Here is a 13,332-nt window from a genome sequence, read left to right as displayed (position 1 = left end):
GAACTGAGAGTGTTTGAAGAGATGTCATTCAGTGTAGGCAGGAAGAGACAAAGCCAAGAGCCTCCGGAGAGTCTTGGCTCCTTGTGTTCCATTAATGGAAAGAGGGAGAAAAGAGGGAGAGAGCTGGACAGGTGAGAAGTTTTCAGAGTGAAAACAAAGCCAGGGTGTGTTCTTAGGATTGGTTTGCAGAGGTAGAGTGGGGCTGAAAGCCATGAACTGAGGGGACAGGTCACTAACATGGATGTTGAAATCCTCCGGAGTGATGGCAGGGGGTGCTGACTGCAAGGGAGTGACCAGTGGATCAGTAAATGACAAGTTTAGAACATGATAGCATCAGTGGCGGATGGTCCACTCAGAGGACAGCCCTACGCATGTAGGTCTGAAGGTAATAGGGCACTGACCACAGCCTTCAGACTTCTGTGAGGGAGACTACATGGTGTCCACTCAAAAGGCAAAGGAGAGCTGTGACTGTGGTAGACCTGAGGGCGTTTGAATAGACCAGGAGGTGATAGGAGAGCTAGTCAAAGACGTGGAGTCATCCTGTGCTAGAGGGCACAGAGGGAAATGAGAGAAGGTGGAAAAATACAGGGCCAAGCAGGGCTGAGATTCTAGGCGGGGAAACTGACCAGAGGGTTTGCCTTTTGGGTGTTGGTGAAAGATGTCAAAGGTGAGAGGTAAGAAGGTAATTGTCTCATGGCTCCCGGGGGACTTGTGGCACCAGGTGTGTTGTCCCCTGGACCACTGTAGGGTTTTAGGGCTGGGGTGTGCAAGAGTATCATCTGTACTTGCTTTTTGGTGGTTTAACCTCTGCAGACCAAAATTTGTCAGAGGAGGAAAAGGAAAAGATGGTATAATATTGATAGATCGAGTTTGTGACTAGATATAAAGCTTTCCCATAAGATAATCTTGATAGATAAAAGGAGCCAGTAATAGTTATTAAGGGCTACTATATGTAAAAGTTATTTGATACTCTATCACATTCTGAATAAGAATGATATAGGTGATAGTAATTGAATTATAATGCACCATGCCCTTTTCTAAGGTCTTTGATTTAGTCTTGTCTTCAATCCTATCACTTTTATCCTCTGCATCTATCTGTAGAGATGAGGCAGAGAGATTAAGTAAGCTTGCTAACAACTAAAAAGTGAGTCAGAATCTGAGCGCAGGCATCCAATCTGAGTGACCTTGCTCCCCAACCACTACTTTATGTGGCCTTACACATTCATATGTAGACTCTTCATGGTTATAATCTGACAGAGATATGGAAAATGAACACAAACCCTCAACTGTAGGTGTAGACATCCAAATGTTATATCACGGTTAACCAATAAAACCAAGAAAGGTCCTTTTTCCCTGAAGACCTGGTGAAGGCTTCTACTTAAAGGTCCACATTTTTCACTCATGAATACAGTTACCTCAGGTATTCTTTTCTTAATTTAATTTTCTTAATTAAATTTTCTTAATTTTTCTGTTTTTAGAGCCTCTAGTATGAATTTCAAACACTTGGAAAATACAGTCTTGATTATTTGGAACTGATTGGCATATTTTAGATTATGCAGATTTCTTACTTCTTTTCCTTTCTCTTTGATGCCCTTTCACCTAGCATGTTTCACAATTGGTTCACATAGAGAGAGACAGAGAATATCAACATGTTGACAACTATTCTAGCTCCTTATCAGTCATTCTCTAAAAATTTATGTGGAAGAGAAAAAGCAAGTGATGATGATTATCTGAGGTTATAAATTACCTCTTCTATTACTGCACTCCATTATCATGGGCTGTTAAACTTGGTTGAAAAGTGGAAATCAGATTGCACTTATAATTTTTAAAAGTAAGGTCAAGATAATGTAAGATTTTCTTAAAGTCTCAAGTTCACTGGAACATTTTATATATGAAAAAGATGTAATGATATAAAATGTTTTAAAACAGAAAATCATGAACAGCATATTATTATCTGAGACTACAAAGATTATAGAAATTATGTCCAGTAGTCAAGTTGTCCTGATATCAGTGGTTCTAGCATATAAAAATCACACACCCACTTTTCTGAGTTAATACAATTTTTCAACATTGATAAAATCTTCCTATTAATGATCTAGAAATACCAGAGATAAACATAGAAGGGTTTAGGCATGTAAAGGATAATTTTGATTTAGAAACATCTTTGAAATGTTTATATTGCTCTGATATATGACTGATATATTTGCAGCCCAGTGCCTTATACATAGCATGATGAATTGAGAGTGGATTCTTGGAAACATCCAAGAACGCATCTAATATATGATTGTGCTAGCTTCTGTTACAGCTCTAATTACCTTCAGTAAATGTTGGCCTGGTTATTAATGAAAAGGTCATTTAATTATTCCCTGAGAAGGAAATTCAGGTGGACTTGATCATTACTTCTATAATCAGTTTTTTGAGTAAAAGCTAGTATTTAATACTTTTGTGGTTATTGTTTATGCTTTATGTATTTCAGATAGGAAAAGAACATGTAGGCCTAAAGGCTGTGACTGAAATCCTTCAGGATATTCAGTATAAGGTAAGGCATTATTTTAAAGAAATAAAAATCTTGGTTGTATAAGAGGTCCCCAAGGCCACCCTTAGGCTCGATGATTCACTAAAAGGACTCAGAGGAAAGCTGCTATTCTCACGGTTGTACTTTATTACAGCAGAAGGATACAGCTGAGGAACCAGTGCAGTGGAAGGCTTGTGGGGCAGACTTGTGGAGAAACCAGGCACAGCTTTCAGGTGTCCCCTTCGGGTGGAGTGGTGTGGGGACGTGCCTCATTCTACCAGCAGTGATGTGTCATAACATGTGTGAAGTGTTGCCGACCAGGGAAGCTCCTTGAGCCTTGCTGTCTAGGGATTTTACTAGAGGTCATGCAGTGCCTGCGTGACTGACCTCAGCCACTCAGACCCCAGCCCTCCCACCCTGACCCTCAGCCGACCTAGACATTCACCATAAGTCGTATTCTTAGGATCAATTTATCTCATCAAACTGGTACGGTGTGGGCCAAGGCCTCTGGCATACAAAACACCCTGAAAGGCAGAATTTTTCAGGGGCTCAGAGATGATCACACCAGAGTTTTTAAACAGCCATTTCTTTTTTGTTCTTTAAAATTTTTTAAAAAAATTTATTTGTTTTATTTTTAATTACAGTTGCCATAAAATATATGTTAGCAAAACATATGTTAACAGTTCTGAAGACAGGCTGTTTCTGAAATGTGAGGATTTGAGCAGCCCAGGCCTGCTGAGTTAGCCTTTTTTGCCCACTGGTTATAGGAAAGGTATGTAAATGAAACAAATAAAAGTTGTGGCAGCCATACTTCACAGTATTTATGTAAAAAAAAAGGACATACACACGTAAACCATAAGATAGTACATCCCAGAGCAGGTGATGTGGATCGATTTGACCTGCACTGAGTAAGCCTAGCATTGCTAAGAGGCCAAGTTCTGTTGTAAACACGACCTTTCATGGTTACATTAGCGTCAGTAGAATCTGAGTGGCCTTACAAGGGAGTAGTTGAATCCTGTGTGGCTACTCGAGGTACAGCACATGGATCTAAAACCCAAAGGCAATCCTAAAACCCATCTGGGAATGAAGCCTGATTAGCTCTGTGCTAGCTCTAGTCCAGGGCATCCCGAACCAGGCAAAAAACATCTACCAGAGATCTGAGCAAACTCAGGATGAACCCAAGTACCAAGGGAAGGTGAAGAGCAGTCAAAGAAACTGGTAAAAGGGTGTGAGGACACATTTTGACTGACATTTACCTGATAAAAATAGGTGGTGAAATTTTTCTTTATTTCTTCAGCTAATACGATGTAAGTCATTATGGAATTCAGGGGGACGGTGGGAGGCAAGTAAGCTGGATTCTTTAACATGTCAACTAGTCTCTAAAAGTAAGGAAGAGACATAGAGTTATGCATTAATGTTCCCTATTATGTCTGCATTCACAGAGAAATCTGGTAAGAGATATCCAGGTGCCGTAACAAGGCTGTCTACCTCAAAGCCCTGAGCAATTAAATGGGAAAAAAAATACAATAAAAATAAATTTAAAAAATTTAAAAATTAATAATTTTAATGTTAAAAAATAAAATAAAATCAAATCTCAGTCACCAGATTACAAAAAATGAAATGAAATAAAGGCATACAAAAGGCTTCAAAAAATAAAAAGCACTATTTAAAATAGTGATCATTAATATGAATTATTGAATAAGGGCACAAATATTTTTGTTGAAAATTAAATCTTGCTTTGATAAAGGTTGACTAAAATTGAACGTTTTCATTTGAGTGTCAGATCTCCCTTTCTGGAGGAGGAGATAGATCCTAGAGATGAATTACCAAGTCCAAATGGGACAAAATAAGAATTTGGGAGGCAGGTTATAATGCCAAGATCAAAGTACCAGAACGAAAGTCAAATCAAAATAATTACACCAGGGTTCAGGCATTTACCTCCAAGGTCCAGGTCTCTGCTCTGGATGTGCTAGGAGCAGGAAAAGTAGGAAAGATACTAGACTGACAGTTGTAAATTTTACACCAGGAATTACAGGGATAACTGAACTGTGATAGAAAATAGCATAGACTCAGAGCAGGGGTCTCGTTGGAACCAGCCACTGTCGCCCTAGTGAGAAGACGGAATGAGACATAGATTTGTGGGGTCCGATAATGTCATTCAGAGAAAACCTCAACTTGGATTTTTAGTGCTAATAACTCTCTTATTATAAAATTAAGGAATTTTGTTAACATGGGGTAACTTTCTTCTTTTTTAGGGGAAGTCCAAAATAATACCCTGCTTTAATCCTAACACTTTATTACCAGGTAAGTGTGCATCTGATTGCATGAGATGAATTTTAACTGTGGATATGAGTACATTGCTTTCTTCAGAATATATAACTATATATATGATTAGTTAATATAGTTTCTTTACAATATGTGTGTGTGAATATATATATATATATATATATATATATCTGTGTGTATGTATTTATTTATTTATTTCAAAAGGTTTTGAAATAAAATTATTTTACCACTAGTTCCATTAATCCATGAAGGGTTTCCTTTTTGTAAAAATTGCACCAGCATAATAACATAACGTAACCTTGGTATACTTCTAAAATTTATCAGTGAAGTTTTTATTAACTTCTAGAGTGAAATAAACTACATCAAATTTTATAAGGTAACCTCTTTGCAATGATTATTTAGGTCTGCCCGAGCAGGTAACAATTGTGTATAAAATACTCAACATAATTTGCAGTTAAAGGTCGATTTGTACAAAATTTTGGGCTTCAAAAATTTTTGCCTAAATTATGTGAAATTTCTTAATATTTCAAACAAAACCAAATAGGTTGATGAATTGTATCTTCTACTTTCTACGTGTAATTGTTTTACAAGAAACCAAACATTTATTCATCATATTCAATCATGAATTCCTTTGATGCAGAGCTAAAAGATTTCATAAGAATAACTTCTTTTAGCCTATCATAATATGCTTTTTAAATTTCACTGCTGGTGAAGCAATATAGATAGAGGTAGCTAGAACAGAATGGTTAAAAACACTGACTTTGAAACTAGATTGCTTTGGTTCGAGTCCTGGCTCTGCCAGTTATTAGCGCTGTGACCTTGGGCAAATTAAATAGTCCTCTGTGATTTGCTTTTCCCATCTTAAAAATGGGGCTAATGCTAGGACTTATCTCGTTGGTTTGTTTTAAGGATTAAATGAGTTAATGTAGAATAGTACTTTACATGTAGCAAGCTTTCAATAAATATTTTGTATAATTAAATAAACCCTCTAATAAAGTAAAAAAAAAATGGATACATTTCCTCTACAGTGAATAAATTTGATATATATGTACATATCAAATTTTATCAAGTTTATTAAGTTTATATATCAAGTTTGTACAACTGTATTTGGATATGCATAGTAAACTGTCTATAGAAATCTATAAATAATAGAGGACTCATGCTGTTTTCTATCAATTATTTTCATGTTGATTAGTTTAAAAATACATGTGAGGCTCTAGTTTAAAAATAACATCAGTATGAGAAATGTTATTTGGACAATTTGTAATTTTGAAAATTATTGTTAGAGTCTTTAAAATTGTGACTAATTAACTTGCCTTTTTGTGACATGTCCCCATGGTTGCACAGACCCTCTGCTGCGCGATTACTGGGTGTACGAAGGCTCTCTTACTATTCCCCCTTGCAGTGAAGGTGTTACTTGGATATTATTCCGATACCCTTTAACTATATCCCAACTACAGGTGAGTGTGGTACCTTAAACCTTTTCGAAGGAAGTTCTGAGTTAAAGGTTAAATTTTGTGTCTCTAAAAGGGAAATGTCTGTTTAATGTGTGAACTCTCTTTAGATCAGTCACATCTTTGCAGATGAAAGTTAAATATCTCGAGCTCATGAAAGCAATTGAAAGGTCAAGGATGAACCAAACCCAGCTATCCTCTATGATCTGTATTTTAAAAGTCAGTTTTTATGAAGTAAATAGAAGTCACTGAAATAGTCAAACTTTTGATTAGTCTAGTTACCCTTTGATGTGGGTTTTCCCAAGCATGGAGAGGGAAAAGGTCTTGGAAGTAAAGTGACAATGCTGTTTTTCTCTTTTTCTGTAAGTCACACATGGGCTTTGAAATAGTTCTTCCTATACTAGCACAAGAAAAAAATCTGTATGAAGAAGGGTGAGGGAGTTAGAAAGAATATCCCGGAAAGCTCTGGACTGTTCTGTAGCCCCACTTTTGGTCACCTGCCTTCCTACCTTGGGCTCTGCGGGGGCGCTCTAAGTGCTCCTCGACAATCGGCTGTGTCTTCCTAAAGGGGAGCCTCAGCCAAGGGAATGTGTATTGGAAGTAATAATCTCAACTGCTCTAGAAAATAGATGACTTTCCAATTAGCTACAGCTTTTCAAGAGAAAAGATTTAGATGCGATTAGCACAAAGCTCCCTATAGCATCTGTTCAGAGGGCAGATGTTAAAACAGGCACTGATGTTAAGAAGTGTACACACATACTCAGACACATGCATGTACAATGAAAGACAATTTAGAGTGAGTTAGAAAAAATTATTGACTATAATCTTAAGAGAATATAAATCAGTCTGTCCTTGAATGTTTCACTGTTACTGTTCATATAATTTCACAGAAAACAGAGCAAAAATAGAAAAATGTCTGGAGAGGACAGTAAAAATGAGCATCTAAATGAAAAATTGAGGTCTCATATTATTGCACTTAAAGAAGAGCAGAGAGAGAGAGAGAGAGAGAGAGAGAGAGAAATGATATATACAGTAAAAGGAATAGTCAATGGCAGGTGGAGCCTCTACATCACTGATGATATTGAGAAGTATAAAATGTTGTATTGAAGAAAAGAATGTTTCATCTTATAGGGTTAACATATGTGATTAAGCTGCTGGGTGTTATGATGGAAGCAATTGCTATCTTGAATACATCATCTGCCACAGGATAGTAATGTCTGCACTAGCAACATTAAAAAAAATAAAGCTCTCAGTCATAATGCTTCCCTGTGAAGTACACAGCAGCTTGATTCAAGGAGAAGTTTTCTGCTGAAGTGTATGGTTGACAATTAAACGTGGCATGGAACATTTACATCTTCCTGAGCACAAAGAATTCTAGAGTATGGAATTGGAAGCACCTGCTTAGTTCAATTTTTTTATATTGTGCTTGGTTAGCAAGCATACCATATGTTAGGGAAAAAACACACAATTGGATGAATTTGAATGAGTGTAATTTTCTTTTTTTATGATCAACAACTATTGAACTAGTTTAAGATCAACAGTGTTCTAAGCATTAGAAAGCCAAAGTAAAAAATTTTTCAGCTATATTGTTATGTTTGGAAGTGAGATTCCATGCACATAATAATTTCATCAGATCTGACAACAGAAATTGTGAAACACATCCTGACTTCACAGAGCCATTAAAATATGAATAATACTCAGAACTGATAAAATGTCATATTTGAATATAATTGCATATGTGCAAATATGTGTGCACACACATGAACACACATGCAGAGTCATGGATTGATAATTAAGTTTTTTACTCTGTTTTTCCTGCTTACCCCCCCTTTTCTGCATTTTTCCCTTACTAATCTATTTCTTTTTTAAAAAAGATTTTATTCATTTATTTTTAGAGAGGGGGTAAGGGAAGGAGAAAGAGAGGGAAAGAAACATTGATGTGTGATAGGTACATAGATTGGTTGCCTCTCACACACCCCAAACTGAGGACCTGGCCCACAACCCAGGCATGTGCCCTGACTGAGAATAGAACTGGCGACCTCTCGGTTCAACAAGCTGGCACTCAATCCACTGAGCCACACCAGCCAAGGCTATTTCTATTTCCTAACTTACCTACTTTCTCGAGGTAGATGTGTCTGTCTTTGTCATTTTCTGTCCCTTTCAACATCAAGTAACACCAATGGAATATATTAATTATTTTTCATGGTGTGGTTATATGTCTGTTAGAACTTGGAGAACCATTTTCAATTATATCTCTTTTCAGTCTTACCTCCCCTTCATCTTTCCCCATCCCACATTTCCTGTGCATCGAGAAGTGGGACTCTTCTTAGCTCCCAGCACCCGAGTTAAAGCACAGCATGTGTGTGGCCCGTGGGATCTGGGAGCACATCTGGGCCTGCACAGCTAGGGGGGCTGATTACATCCAGGAGGCCTGTCTTGTCTTTGTGCTCCACATAGGATTTGAGGGACTGTTAACCCTAAAACCAAGTTGTTGCAGGGCCACAGTGTGGTCATGTGTGAAAATGATTTCAAGTGCTTTGGAACAATTATTGTGGGTTTTTTTTTTTTCTTCTTCTGTATCTGTGATTCTCAAACAATCTCCTGAAGGGCTCGTTAAAGCACAGATTGCTGGGCCTCACCCTAGAGTTGCTGATTCAATAGGTCTGGTGCAGGAACTTCTTCTAGGAAACACACTTTGAGAACTACTGTTTCTTATCTATTGGCATTCATCTTGATGTGTAACTTCCACTCTAACACCAGAATGCTGTTTCTAAAGGGCAGCACTAGTCGGCTCCCATCCTATAGAAACACGACATGGTATGAGCCAACTATGTAAGATGAAAATTTCTAGTAGCCACAGTAAAAAAATCAAAATGAAAGGTGAAATTAAAGTAGTCTATTTTAAAACAGTATATTCAAAGTATCATTTTAACGTGGATGTAATCACATCAGTGATTTTTTTTTTACATTCTTTTCTTCACATGGACTTTCAGCTTCTATTCAGCACATTTCAAATGCTCAGTGTCCACCTAGGACGACTAGGATTGTGCAGTTTTAAGACTTGCTCTCTCTTCAGAAACTCTGTCTTTCCTTTCTTAAAATGTACTATTTTTAGGTACTTGTGGGAAATTTTGTGTCCATTTATTCAAGTGTCTTTCATGATAGAGAGCATGTGTCCTGTGGCCATATACTCTGTAATCTGTAAATCTTGAGTAAGTTTCAGTATGTGTGGCTCATCAGTAACTTTCCTAAAGTGGTGATGGGGAGACAGTGGCAGAGACCAGGCTGGGATTGGAATAAGAGGAAAGTTAACTTCTATGTTCTGGGGAAAAAACGTTCTCATCTCTAAGTTCTTCCTCAAAAAGTAAAGAAGATCAGATTAAGAAGTAAATGATAAAATGAGGGTTGGTTTATGAACAAGAGGTCAGTAAGAAAGGGGAAGCAATGATTTGAGAAAGGAACACAAATGGGGTAGAAGAAAATGAAATACAAACAAGACTGCAGTACTTGGAAGGTGTATAGTATATAAAATCTCATTATATAGACATGTATGCATACTGTTTAAGTACAGTTTGCTTTTGACTCTTTTGATTGCTACCATAAGGAATTATATTATTGCAATTCATATATCATCATAATCTGATGAAGAAAATAGAATGAGGACACCAATTTTTATGTGTTTTTTTTCTCTTTTAACATGATAACACATGAGATGTAAGTTATAATAAGTCAGTTAGCGGAGGTACATAGGATCTTGGGAACTCCTAAAAATAATTAGTGCCAAACCTCAAACCCTGGACATTAGCCCTTTAAATGCACTCATAAAGAAAGCAGCATTAAAGCTGAACTTTGAAAAATCTGGTTCATGAATCAGTGAAGGTTGGAATAAATGTCTTACTTAGACCATTTGGAGAGCAACCCGAGTTCAGGGAACAGTGACTATTCAACTCTTGCCTTCTGAAGATGAGGATTTGACTCTGAAGCGTTGGATCTCTGTTGTATCTTTCTCTCTTAACTTGGTTAAAAACAAATACCATGTTTAAGTAGAGTAGCATTAAAAATTGATGAAATCATACATACTGATATATATGATAATAATTACCTCTGTACTGCCCTGACATTTGAGTTTTATTGAAGACTTTTATCCTGAGATACTTTCTGTTCATTTCTCACTCTCTCTCATTTCAGTGAGGGATAACACTGTGTGCACTTGAAACCATTTGAAGTGACTGAGGGTTTGAGGGGTGGTTACTTCAGAAAAAAATTGGCATTTCAGAAAGATGTGTTTTTCCCTCAGTCTCCGTTGATGTTTGAAGTCTTCAAAGTGTTGCTATGATCAGAGGAAACCATTTCTTGTGAAATAGTTCTCTCTAAGAACACAGTGACTTGAGGCTGGCTCACTGTTGATTCAGATCATCTTGTCTAGAAGCTGTTTTCATCGAAGGTGCCTCAGGCTGAGGCCTGGAGCTTGAAAGATTTATCTTCAGTTCAGAATACGTAAATATAAATTAACCTAGCTTTAAAATGAACTTCAAAGTCAATAAAAATGGAGTATTTAAAAAAAATATGTTGAAGCAGTCAAGTTTCTAGTCTGTGCTGCTCAGGACATATGATTACATGTAAAGTGAATGTGAGAAGAGATGACTTTCCATTTTCTTAGTCAATTGGTTTATTATGTCCAGTCTACTTTTTTGTTAAATATTTATCCCTAATGCTAAAGGTTTGACCTCAAAAGAAGTTGGCTAGTAGTTATCAAATACTTCTATGTGCTTGGAATAATGCTGAATAATTTTCAGGAATTAACCTATTTACTTCTAACACCATCTTTGTCAATACTGTTATTTCATCTCCATTGTACACATCTGGAAACTGAGGCTTAAAGAGGTGAAGTAATTTGGTTGTTTGAGCTGCATGTGGCAGAGCCAGGATGAGAACTGGCCTTTTGATGCCAAGTCTACTGCCTTCACCTTCATGTTCTTCTTTTTGAAAAAGCATAGGATCCTCTGACTGAACAGGTTCCTTTCCTCTCTCCACTTAGGGAAAACTATGTAAGAATACATTCCACAAATAAGGACAGGGGATTCTCAGGCAGCCTTGGCTCTAGATATTGTCCTGCCATGGCATGCTGTAAGTGTTACTCATATTCCCACTCTTAAGACTCTGAGGAGGTCTAGAGATAAACTGTCATGTAAATTAAAGAGCTAATTTCTTATCTGACTGGCACTTCTATATAAATACAGATATTACCAAAAAATAAAACGGGACAGTTCGAGTTGGCTCAGATTTAGGAAATCAAACAGTATTGGAAACATGGAGAAATATAACATTAGAAGTCAGATTTCTAACCTGGGTTCTAATCTAACAAGCCATTTAATTTTTTCCCCAACTTTATTTCCCAACATGTATATGCCTGGATTGAATTAGCATCTTGAGAGATTCAACTCTTTTTGAATCAGGGAACTTTTACAGAAAAAATATGCATGTGAAATTTTGTATATCATTCAGGGGTTTTGTGGGCCCTCCAAAGTCCATAGGAGTTTTTAGATTTTTATTAGTTGATAATTAGTTGATTCCTTGCATTTTATTTCACTTTATGAATGGAAGAATTGTATGGCTGTGCTGTATAAAGAACCTTTGTAGATAAAACCCTCTGATACACAGATGTTGAACTTTTGGTGGATTGATGCTGATCAAATCACATTTGTTTGACATCCTGGGATTATGCAGGATATAGGTTGTACTGATCGGACCAGGATTTCTGAAGAGGTCACTGTGGAGCTCAGAAAAGAGCAGGTGGACTTGGAATTGTCAGACGTGTGGTTAATTGGAAACTTTCCTAACCTCCTTAGTCTCAGTTTCTCCTTTTGTGTAAAAAATGAAGAATGTCTGTGTCATGTGATTATGTGGCATTTAAAAGAAATAATAGACACTGAGCCTGGTAGGTAAATGAACCAATAGATGGGAATGAGCCTGGCGACATTCCTCATGTGTTTGCTTGTTGCTTAAACACTTCTCAGAAGGTCACGTCGGGCTGGCTGCAGGCTCTTACGGGGTGCAGACTCGCAGGTCAGAGAAACCGCAGTGAGGCAGGTGGGAAAGTTCCCTGGGGACTGTGGGAACAGCCTCTCCACAGGTAATGGGAAACCACAGGGCCTCAAGAGGCCACCTGAGAAGGGGAAACAAACTTGAAAATCGATATTTCCAAGAGGGGAAGTTGGGCCAAAACTTTTGGAAAATCAGAATTAGTCTTTGGACCTGTGATCCCAAAGGGCTGGGAGAGCTACAAAAGAATCATTTGATGAAGGAACCCTTCATCTAATAAATTTAACATTTAATCAGTGTTAATATACAGTAATATGAGAACTCATTAATTAATAATATACTTGGGAAGCCCATAAGAACACATTTATTCATTCACTCTCTCTTATTATCCGACAGGCAGTCATGAAAGATTTTTGAGAGAGGTCATATCATTTTACATTAATAAATCCAGCAGGTTTCCATGGCTATTGGGTGGACCTTTCTATCTCTACTTCTGTTGTCTTTATTTCTCTTGCAAGGACCATGTCTAATGTCTTAGGTCTGGAAGAATTAAGTCTATTTTCCTCTTTTTGAAGTTTAGCTTTAATTTTCTCCTTTTTAATTGGAGCTTATGCATATTTTAAGTCACTTATGAAACACCAATTTTGTTAAGGTCTGATAGATGACTAATCCATTTTTTCCTGCCTTTATTTTTCAGATTGAAGAATTTCGAAGGCTGAGGACACATGTTAAGGGGGCAGAACTTGTGGAAGGCTGTGATGGGATTTTGGGAGATAATTTTAGACCCACTCAGCCACTTAGTGACAGAGTCATCAGAGCTGCGTTTCAATAGCCTGAAAGAACAGGAACAGCCCGCCTTCCCCCGGGTATGTGCAGATTAAGTAAGAAAATGGGCACGTAGTTACGTAAACCTATCAGACAGACCAGTTACTCTCATGGTGATCTGGATAATTCGGCAATATGAATTTTATTTTGATAAAATTTATGACCCTTTCTCAAGTTCTGTTAATTTACAAGTGAAATTGTTTTCTAAAA

The 13,332-nt window shown here is 37.2% G+C and overlaps 1 protein-coding gene across 3 annotated transcripts in view; it reads left to right on the top strand.

The window, feature by feature from the left end:
* Positions 1 to 13,332, top strand: part of CA8 (carbonic anhydrase 8) — a 162,782-nt gene that overhangs the window by 62,142 nt on the left and 87,308 nt on the right. For all 3 annotated transcript variants that reach the window (XM_054590162.1, XM_054590160.1, XM_054590161.1), the window contains exons 5-8: positions 2,477 to 2,539; positions 4,771 to 4,819; positions 6,149 to 6,261; positions 12,995 to 13,163. In XM_054590162.1, coding sequence (XP_054446137.1) covers positions 2,477 to 2,539; positions 4,771 to 4,819; positions 6,149 to 6,261; positions 12,995 to 13,129 — 360 coding nt within the window. In that variant the 3' untranslated portion in view covers positions 13,130 to 13,163. The remainder of the gene's footprint in view (positions 1 to 2,476; positions 2,540 to 4,770; positions 4,820 to 6,148; positions 6,262 to 12,994; positions 13,164 to 13,332) is intronic.

The sequence above is a fragment of the Pteronotus mesoamericanus genome, unplaced genomic scaffold (assembly GCF_021234165.1).
Source record: "Pteronotus mesoamericanus isolate MK-2021 breed Mesoamerican mustached bat unplaced genomic scaffold, CSHL_Meso_final scaffold_174, whole genome shotgun sequence".
NCBI lineage: Eukaryota > Metazoa > Chordata > Mammalia > Chiroptera > Mormoopidae > Pteronotus > Pteronotus mesoamericanus.
The sequence above is the reverse complement of the archived record's forward strand: the minus strand, read 5'-3'. Positions and strand labels throughout refer to the sequence as shown.